At 33.4% G+C, this 10,619-nt stretch overlaps 2 protein-coding genes and 1 non-coding gene across 3 annotated transcripts in view; all 3 read right to left on the bottom strand.

The window, feature by feature from the left end:
• The window catches only part of LOC100176511 (kynureninase-like), a 9,625-nt gene extending 4,092 nt beyond the window's left edge, over positions 1 to 5,533 (bottom strand). The window contains 9 exon segments of the mRNA XM_026834823.1: positions 12 to 151; positions 363 to 549; positions 1,087 to 1,258; positions 1,832 to 1,987; positions 2,680 to 2,720; positions 2,723 to 2,870; positions 3,555 to 3,677; positions 4,660 to 4,757; positions 5,209 to 5,533. Of these exon segments, the coding sequence (XP_026690624.1) occupies positions 12 to 151; positions 363 to 549; positions 1,087 to 1,258; positions 1,832 to 1,987; positions 2,680 to 2,720; positions 2,723 to 2,870; positions 3,555 to 3,677; positions 4,660 to 4,757; positions 5,209 to 5,383 (1,240 nt within the window). The 5' untranslated portion in view covers positions 5,384 to 5,533.
• On the bottom strand, positions 3,167 to 3,219 carry mir4102 (microRNA 4102). The gene has a single exon (NR_034497.1). It is a non-coding gene; the product is annotated as a microRNA 4102 (primary transcript).
• Positions 5,534 to 5,648: 115 nt separating the features above from the next.
• On the bottom strand, positions 5,649 to 10,617 carry LOC100178829 (ADP-ribosylation factor 2; the record flags this gene model as incomplete). The annotated part of the gene is made up of 7 exons (XM_018812196.2): positions 5,649 to 6,413; positions 7,030 to 7,154; positions 7,581 to 7,691; positions 7,924 to 8,109; positions 9,512 to 9,674; positions 10,010 to 10,134; positions 10,530 to 10,617. Coding segments are annotated over 7 exons (966 nt in total), but the record flags the coding sequence as incomplete, so codon positions are not given.
• Between the last annotated feature and the right edge of the window lie 2 nt (positions 10,618 to 10,619).

Genomic DNA, 10,619 nt, shown 5'->3' with positions numbered 1-10,619 from the left:
GTTACTTTTACCCTCCAGCAACGAACATGAGAATCTCAGCGAGACCTGGCAACCTCTTTCGTTAAAGTTGGTTGGGGTTAAAATTTCCACGCTAGGTTTTGATGATCCAGGTTGTTTGGAAAAGTAATGCTTTAACATGAACTCTAAGTAACTAAAAATATACTGAGTATTAATAAATGTGACATAATGTATTAAATAAATGAATGTAACTTGTTTATAACTTGCATGGTAGGCCAACAACAGTGGTTTTATAACACAAGTGTTCAGTTTCATACACCACCGTGTTATAACGACTGTCATTTTCCGGCCACAAGAGGATAAAGTAAGTTTCATTCATTCACAATAGTAGTATCATATCTCACCCTGTTAAAAGAAAACTTTTTTCCCTTAATTTTCTGATGCTTGTTTTACCAAACACTTTCAAACTAGCAAGTACACAAGCCACTAGTAAGGGTGGGGGGTTGGAGAGACGATAAGATTCAGCTCCAGATGCAAAATCGAGGTCGTTACTCATTTCAAATCGGGTGGATTCCCTGTGACCCCACCAACCTAGAAAAAAGAAATGAATATATATTTGCGTTTTGATTTCGTTGTTGTGACGTTTTTTTAATTTTTTTAAGTAAAAAAAATGTTTATAGACGTAATCTGTCATAGTGTCTTGTCTTTAGGCTTTTGGCATGAAATCTTGGATGGCATTGCTAAAATAGTTGCACTCTTGGTATTTAAACCGATAAAACTTCTTGATTAAATGTAGCAACACTGTACACATTGAGTTTACTCAACGATTTTTGATTTCATCATTTTAAGCTTTTTTTTTTATAAAATTTTATTCGTGTGCGTGTCGTGTTTTTATGATTTTGGCATAAAATCTTGTGTGACATTCATTATCAAGCCTGAAGAACTTTATTAATTAATGGGCCAATACTGTATACTATGGGTTTGTCAATATTAAATAAAATTTTGAGACAATTTTATGATGTTGTTATTAGTTACCAGCATAGCTGTAACGTGCTTCACACAAATATGTGGAGACGAATTTCTTTTGCAAAATCAAAAAAGTTTAAGTAAAAAATTTCAAAAGCTTACCTAAAAACTTTGGCAGTTTTGCGTCATTAAACTTCTTGTGCACAAATGCGGCACCAAGATTACCAGGGCCAGAGTTAAGATACTTGTATGTGCACCAACATGAGAAGTCTACATCCCATTCATGTAACTCTAGTTCAATATTTCCAACTGCATGGGCAAGATCAAAACCAACCTGGAAATGTAACGAAGGTGTTGTATTTATTTCTTTGGGTTTCTAATACAGTTGGGTAGGCTAGATTCATTAGTCGACGCTAGATTGTTTAGTCATTCTAGGCGGTGAGACCAGTCCAAAACCTGTCAAATCAGTTGTATAATACAGTGCTCTTCAACCTTTTTTGGGTTGGTGAACCCCTAGAGTTGTTGTGACGAACTCATGCACCCCTGATTGCTTTAACGTAAAACTAATGACGTTTCAAAATTCCCAGTGATACAAGATATAGAATTCATAAAAAAAAAACTGTAGGAAAGTGGCTAAATTTGTTAAAAATGTTCAAAACTGAGTATTATTACTGAAAATTGTTGAAGTCTGTGATGCAATTCATTATTTAAACAAAATTATTCATCCTTGCATGGCCCAAAAATGACAGTCTTTAAAACACTGTGTTCTGTTTCATACACCTCATGCTCGCTTACAAGTTCCCACACGTGTAAAGTTTTGTTCTGTATGGTTGATAATTTAAAGTTCAAATTTTCAACCCATTAGTGACCACTAGTTTGTAGCTATTATCGTTTATAATACACTTACATAACATCCTTTAGCATGAGCTGTATGGGTGATAGTTTTTATGTCAAACACCTGACCAGTAAAGTAATGAACCCCAGGCAGCATAACCAAAGCAATGGAATCTCCTTCTTTTTTAATGACTTCAAGGACATCTTCCATGCGAAAAATCTCTTCACCCTAAAATATAAATGCGATGTTTTAATTTTGGTAAAATCTGGGGTGAGTTTGGTAAATAATGTGAAAAATGTAGCATACTTTGACTTTTGTTTGTGAAAACAACCAATAACTGGATAAAAGACTATTTTAGACTTAAAACTGGGATGCTATTGATAATATATACGATGTCAATAAAGTTAGTCTTCTACATAGCGGCTTGCACAATTTAAGCATTTACAGTGTATAGAACCTTGGGCAAAAAATATATAAGTATTAAATGCGTTAAGTGTTTATTACTGGTTATCACAACTTTACAAGGATATAGCCTTGGCATTACTGATTTCAGGAATATGCACACCTTGGGTAGTAATTACTTAGACCTGTTGTGACGGGACAAAAGCGCTTAAGAAAATTGCGTTCAAGTTACTGTTTACATAACAGGAGATTAAGCAATGACTGAACATACATGTCACACTCACTGTCAAGTCCTTTCCACACAAACAAAATCCAAAACAAGTGACCCTTTGTAATCAAATGAACCAAACAGGTTGGAAATACACCTCATGCATCATGCTTACAATCAAGTTAAAAATGTGGGTCTCCTTTTCACCAGAATACAATGCACAAGGTTATAACCCAGTTTTTATGTAAACAAATACCCCCAATTAGTTTTAAATGCAAAAAATAGTTGATGAAAAAGTAAAAAAACAAACCTTTCTTGGCTTAAGGAACAACATTGAGGAGTCAGGTCGAATCCACGCTGTTGTATTTGGGATCTGACGACATAATAGTCAGATGGGAAAGCATGTTCTTCTATTAATATCTTGTGTCTTGTTTGTGTTGGTTGGTAAAATGACACCATCATTAAATGTAAGTTCACTGTCAAGCCATTCATGATAACAACCTGGGTATAGTTTTGTTAATTAAATATGTACATGAATGAATGTAACCTATTTATCCTTGGGTGGTGGGAAACGACAGTTGTTATTATATTACACAGGTGTTCAATATCATACACTTCCCGTCACTTATGTAACTTTGTAGGGTAACTGGTAATCGTTTTTCTGGTATGGCCGACAATTTAGACAACCTATACCCAGTGACAATCATTAGGAGCCTTGCCCAAAATCGTAGAAAATACAATGGTAGCAGCAAGGAGCTTTAAACCGAGTATCTCTTTGGTTGAGACATGAGCACTTTAACCAATACGCGATGGCGTCAGACTTAATGAATATGACACCATGTGTATTGCGTAGCGCAACATGACACATATTATAAATCGAAAACTAGCCCGCTGTGCTTCAGCAAATAAATGATACTCAATACTGAAGCTTTATATACAATTACATAGGTTATAATTACTTAGAATTACTTATACAATTACTCATACTAGTGTTTATTTATACAATTATTATACAATTACTTATGCAATTACTCATACAATATATTTATACAGTTATTATACAATTACTTAGTGTATAGTGTGCAATGGGACACATTGGTAAAAAATCTTAATTGCCCTGCTATGCAAAGATAAACAAGTGAAATGTAATACCAATGATAAAACTTCCAATACAAATATACTTGCCTCATCCCTATGACATCCAACCAACTTAGCCATTCCATCTCTTGCGAAATTATCACAGAATATTGCAGGTAAATATCCTACTTTGTGGCATTCTATTGCATTCAATTCCCAATTTTGAAGAACCTGTTTTTTTTGCAAAAAGTAATATAATATTAATATTATATATATATATAATATATATATATTAAGTTTTATTTGTCATTTTGATTAAGTTATTAATTCGCGCTAGCATATACTTTTATTAAATAAACCCCACTAACAGGTTTTAAAAGCGTGTTTTGGCTATAAGCCAACGGTTTATTGTGCGGTCCAGATCGTAGAGCAACAAAGTTTTTATCAGAAAATTGGTTTGACATTGTCGAATGTGTGTGTGTGTGCACCCGTAACAAGTGTTACATCAAAACTTTTTTTACGGTGGTAAAGATTCAAAAATTTAAAATAAAATAACATGATATAGTTACATATCAACACTTGTTAAAACACATGTTTAGGTTACGGTAACGATGATTGAAAAATACTTAAAAGGAAAAGACAAAATAGAGTAACATAACAAGTTAACAACAATTGGTAAAACACATTCACGCTTAAAACATATTTACTAACTATCAGGTGGGCTATTTAGGCTTTAACCTAGGGAGCACAAAGTGTATGAAATACCATGTAAGGATATCATTTACATTTAACGTAGGAAAAAATAAAGCCAAATAGAATTTTTCCTTAAGGTGCACGAGGTCGAGGTGTATGAAATAAGACATTTGTGTAATGCCTTTTCAAGTCTCTTTTGACATAAGGTCCCGCCCCTAATATTAACACTGCCCTCACAATTGCTCAAATGCATGAAGAAGACGGGAAGCACATGCAATTATGCAAATTAGGCTATCATGTTTATTTTTTTCGCTATAAGAGCCAAACAGTTTTAATTTAAATATTTTTGATAATTTTGGTAACTAGTTAGGGCAATTTTTATTTATATTTTTAAATACAAAAACATAGATTAGATTAATTACAAGGGGATTAGCAGTAAAACGACAGTCGCTAAAGTATACTACGAGTAAAATCTACTGGAGTAAAACATCAAACAAACATAAAAAAACTATTTTCTTACCTTTTGTGCATCTTGTTGTGCAGACTTGGGTTGTAGGCCCAGTGAGTTACCACAGAGATAAGCACAATTTCCATTTTGGTCTTCATCATCACAATCCACTAAAAGTAAATATTCATAAAGTGTATTAGTCTAAATTTTGGCAATAGACTTTAAAATAGTACCGCTTTATAAAGCATAGGTAATATAAACAATTAACAACAATAGTGTTATGACTATAAAACGTTTGCATTTGCGTTAATATAAATAGGTGTGTTGCCCAATCAGTTACTTTATTCTGACTGTCTGGTATTAGTAATACAATATAAATAATGCGTATATAATATGCACAACACCTTAATTTATAAAATAGTATGGCAAAACCTTTATACACTTGCTGTACACGTGGTTACACAAAGTTTTAACGACTGTCCTTTTGCTGCCCTTCTCTTAACTGTTTTAAGTTAATGACCTTCGATGGCGTTTAAAGGACAAGTACAATTTATGTTACGGTACGTATTATGTAAAAGCCTATACACATGGCCGACATGGCTTTACTAATTTTAAACTTACCGCCGGGGAAAGTAGATTTCTTTGGGATTAAAAAATCGTCCCGCAAATTCGATAATTCATCATTTGCATCTAGAAATACTTGAAATTCTCTATCTAAAACACTGACATTATTTTTTGCTGCCAAATCCGTTAAAACTTCGCTTGGTGTAGAACTGCCGTATTTAAATTGTGCCATCGTTATATTGTCTAGCGCAAATGTACGTTATCTCAAGGCATAGTCAGTCAATGTTTATTTAACACGACTATTTCCCTGTATATGCACGATACTTAACGATGTACAAACAGCAGAGTATTTTTAAACATTTCCTACACGTCATAAGAAAACGGCTGCAACATTTTTGACACTTTGTTATACGGACGGTACATGTTTTTCAGAATACGGTTAATATTAGTTATTACGGCTTGCTTATTCTAAAAGAGCAACAGACAACCAGCAACTGAATTGTATCCTGTTTAATCAATTTCCGTTTAGTATTTGTATTGTTTAGTTAAAGAATATTGTTAGTGATTGTGAATACAAAAACAGTAACGTTTTTAATGGGATTATTTTAAAATATGAAACTTAACTGTGACCGAAGAGATGAAAAAGATATAGTAGGGCGGGGGGGACACAGGACACTTTTAGCATATAATTTGTGATCGTGTTTTAAGCAACTAACAACGATCTATGGAAGTAATAAGAATAAAGTTTTATAATTCTTTGTTTACTATTAAATTGGACAAGAAAATGGAATGAAAAGGTGTCCCACCTTCCCCCACCCCACTATATGTTATAGAATTATAGATCAACTAAATGCAATAAAAAGAACAACTGAAACATACATTTATTCAATGCGGGTGAGGTCCTACTGCTAACACGCCATGGGACTTAACATTTAGACCAAAGTTGTCCAAAAATGAAATATACTTACCACTTAACACATTCAGTACTCAATTTATTTATTACTGGTTAATAATTATACAAATATAGGGATTAAATGCTACTATAAGCCTATATTAGGGCATTAGGAGTAGTGTAATGGAGGCTATAAGTCACATCAGTTACGAGCCTTTTTTATTTGATTACAGACGAGCCAGTCTAACCCTTCATACAAGCCATCTCCAGTAGTAGCACAAGTTGCCTGGATATACCATTCTCTATTGCGCAACGAATGCAGCCCAATTTTATCTGTCACAGCTGCCACAGTCATAGCATTTGGGAGGTCCTAAAAAAGTATTACAGCAATAATAAAACACAGCTTAGTGAGGAATTAGTTTTCGTGACTTTCCTGGGTTCAGATTTTAAATATTTTCGTTTTTTTTTTCATATAGCATAGACTACATTTATATATTTAAAGTTACCATATAGGAGTTTACCATAACCGAGAAATCATGTCTGATCGGTGCTGTGTTTAAAATAGCAAGAAAAAAATGACTGTAAGGCAATAAATTACAGAAACCCCTGTTCTAACGAATATTGTTGCCTTTTGCCAATAGAAAATAAATAATTTATAAAAGATCATGTATTTATTCCCTCTAAATTAAATTAAATGAAGTGCAATGTAGTTTACTTTTATCTTTAACATTTGTGCAGCAGATATGTTACGTAGATATTCAAGAAATAGATCATCAAAATAAACGTTGAAACAAAGCTATACATATTTAACTTATAGTAGCTCGGTAGTGGCTTTAAATTTCCTGATTTTTTTTCGTAAATTTGCACCTGTAATATTCCAAACAAAAGTTAAGTTTAGTTTTAAAAACGTTTTTTGGGGAAAAATATATAGATTTAGTATTTTCTGTTTATTTGTAATACAGTAGGATTTTATCACAAATCTATACCTGTTTATTTGCATAGACCAAAACCGAAGCTTCTCTTAACTCATCTTCACTTATTAATCGATAAAGCTCTTCCTTTGCTTCTGCTATACGTTCCCTGTCATTGCTATCCACAACAAATATAAGGCCTACAAACAAAGACATGTACAATATTTGTTGTGGAATTGCAGCGGCAGATGATTTAAAACTAGTTAAAGGGAATAAGATATAAAAAATATATACTTCATAAACCAGGAAATCTAGTTTTGCGGGTTGTATAATGTTTAAAAGTAGAGGCTCTTTTACAGGTTCAGACTTTTCCACACAGAAAACCTGTATTATAACGACTGTCGTTGCTCTGCCTAAATAATTACATTCATACATATAGCATAAGTTAAAAACTTGGTAGTTTAACAACAATAGCTTCAGATAAACCTACAAACACTGGTATGTGAAACAAAGTAATGATAGCTGAAACCCACACACTATTCCTTGAGTGTTATAAGTCAAAAATATCGAATTTCTTGACTTCGATAATAAAATACAAGTCCAAGAAAACTCGGATTTTGCTATACCTTGAATGTTTTGAATGTAATGTCTCCACAATGGTCGGTTTTTGTCTTGGCCACCAACGTCCCACACAGTAAAACTGATGTTCTTGTATTCCACTGTCTTAACATTAAAACCTGCAGAAAATATGTTAAATATTTTTAGTTTAGGCAGTTACATACTCATTTGTTTATATCCTGTATTTTTATTTGAGGTAGTTTTGAAATCAAACAAAAGTTGCAAGTACCAAAAACCACTAAAACGACTTGCAGTGCAAAATAGTTGCCATAAGCCATGTCAGCACTTCTGACATTATACATATCAACAATTCACACAAATATTTGAATTTTAATTTCAACAATATCTTGCCAATAGTAGGAATGGTGGTGATAATTTCTCCGAGCTTTAATTTGTACAGAATTGTCGTTTTTCCAGCAGCGTCAAGTCCCACCATCATGATTCGCATTTCTTGCTTGCCAAGAAGACTGCTAAACAGCTTTTGGGTTGCGTTACCCATGTTAGCACTATTTAATATAGAAAAATATGGAAAAGACACTTAAAAAAAGGAAGAGTAAATTAGAATGATTACAAATGTATGTGTCAATTTAAAAATTTATAAATACAAAAATATACTTATACCATCATAAAATATATTATGAACCAAATTATAATATTATAAAAGCACCACCACTTAAAATAACGGCATGTAAAAAGAAAGAGACCCAAATATTATTTTAATTGCTTAAACATAACTTGTAAATCTGTAAAAATATAATTCTGACTTTTACAAGTTGTAACAATACACTTAACTGGCGGTTATAAACTTAAGTAAAACCTTTTTACAATCTCAACAAGACCTTTCATATAAAAACCTATAAAAAATATAATTAAAATTATTTTAACCATTTGCCTACACTTTTAAAAACAAGTTGCTGCAAAATTTCTGACAAATAACGCGTTTGCAAGCACAGTAGGTGTACTTCAGGAAATGGTTATACTGTACCGTATTCAACTATTTATTTTGCGGTATTGCAAAAAAGCGGCAACAAGACTATATCCTGTTAAATGAATCATATCCTGTGCAACCCATTTCCGTTTTAGTTTTTTGTATTAGTAGCACAGTTGGTTAACGCGCCTGCCTCCAACCCACAGGTAATGGGTTCAAGGCTTGACGTTGCTACCATTGTGGCTGTATGTGTTCTTGGGCAAGACATTTATCGACAAATGCTTCAACCCAGTGGTCACTAATGGGTTGTCCAAATTATCAGCCACACATAAAAAAAAGAAAAATTCAAGTAACATATACTTGGTAACGTGTAAGCTGGCACGAGGTGGTAAACCCGTGTTATAAGGACTGTCGTTTTCCGGAAGCCCTCATAATTTTAAAATCTAAAACTTTACTGCCACCAAAAAGATGAAAGAAAAGATATGGTATAGAACTGAAGATAGACTAAATGCAATAACCAATGGAATATACGTCTATTCTATATGGGTGAGGACGTAAGATCCTACACCGTGACATGCCATGGGACTTGAGATTTAGGCTGTGGTCGGCCCAAAAATAAAATTTACTTACTTCTATCTACATTTAGTTCTTTATTCATTTATTACTGGTTAATAATTTCAATATACAAATATGGCAAATCCACTGATAAATGCATTACTTCTGCCATCACTAATTGAAGTATTCAAACTCTTAGCACAATAAGCTTAAAGTGCTAATCAAGAAAAATACATAGAAGACAAGACACCTAATGATTAAAGGTTAGAAACTGTTACAATAGACTAGTAGAGAAACTAAAAAGACTACATTTGTGACTCTGTGAGTATGAATAACTGCATTCACGAAAGCTTCCGTATTTGTTTATCCCAAAGTCTTAAATGCTACTCTAAGCGTACATAAGCGCATTAAGAGTAATGTAATAGAATTTAAGAAACCAAGGGTCCAAGACACATCAGTTACGAGCTTGTTTTAATTGATTAGAGAGCCAATCTAACCCTTCATACAAGCCATCGCCAGTAGTAGCACAAGTTGCCTGCATATACCAACATCTATTCCGCAACGAGTGAAGCCCCATTTTTTCTGTCACATCTGACGTACTCATAGCGTTTGGAAGGTCCTAAAAAGTAACAGACCAATCATAAATTCTCTAAAACTAAGGAAAAAAGCTCCAAATTTACTTGTAGTGGCTCTGCAGAAATTTTAATTTCATGCTTCCCTTAATTTCGTTGCGTAAAATTAGGACTGGTACTGTTTCAAACCAAAGTTTACTTAATTTTTAAAAATGTCCTTTTTGATGGTTTAATGAATGTAGTTGCATAGTCCTAGGGTAATGGTCAAAATCCGACCTAAAGTCTAGGTACTCTAGGACCTCACCCATACAGGAAAGAACGGCCTTGTCTTTTATGTACCGATGTTTCACTTGATATAAAACAAGATTTCAAAAAAGCTCACCTGTTTATTTGCATAGACCAACACCACAGCATCTCTTAACTCATCTTCATTTAACATCCGGGTAAGTTCTTCTTTGGCTTCGACTATTCGCTCCCTATCATTGCTATCCACAACAAATATAAGGCCTGCAAACAAGAAAATAAATAATTGTTTGTAAAATTGCAGTATTTGGGTGTAAAACCAGGACATGTTACCCATTTTTGTAAAAATAAAGCATTAAAACAAAGTCTATTGTGCCACATGTGCACTTTTGCGGTTGGTGTTATATAATTTGGACACATCTTTTTATAAATTTCTGAATATATTCCATGCCCCTGGGCAAACCAAATTACTAATACTAATATCAGGTGCTAAACCTAGGGTGGGAAGACAGGCCTACCCAATGACACAGTACAAACATTATCATGTGAAACAAAGGAACCACATTTGAAACAACACACTATTTCTTCAGTGTTTTAAATGAAAATATTGCATTAATTTTTTCCCAAATATAGAACACCAAGTTAAAGAAATTGTATACCTTGGGTGTTTTGGAAGTAATGTCTCCACAAAGGTCGGATTTTGTCTTGGCCACCAACGTCCCACACAGTAAAACTAATGTTCTTGTATT

Source organism: Ciona intestinalis, chromosome 6, assembly GCF_000224145.3.
Source record: "Ciona intestinalis chromosome 6, KH, whole genome shotgun sequence".
Classification (NCBI taxonomy): Eukaryota; Metazoa; Chordata; class Ascidiacea; order Phlebobranchia; family Cionidae; genus Ciona; species Ciona intestinalis.
This window is presented reverse-complemented; position numbering and strand designations above follow the sequence as displayed.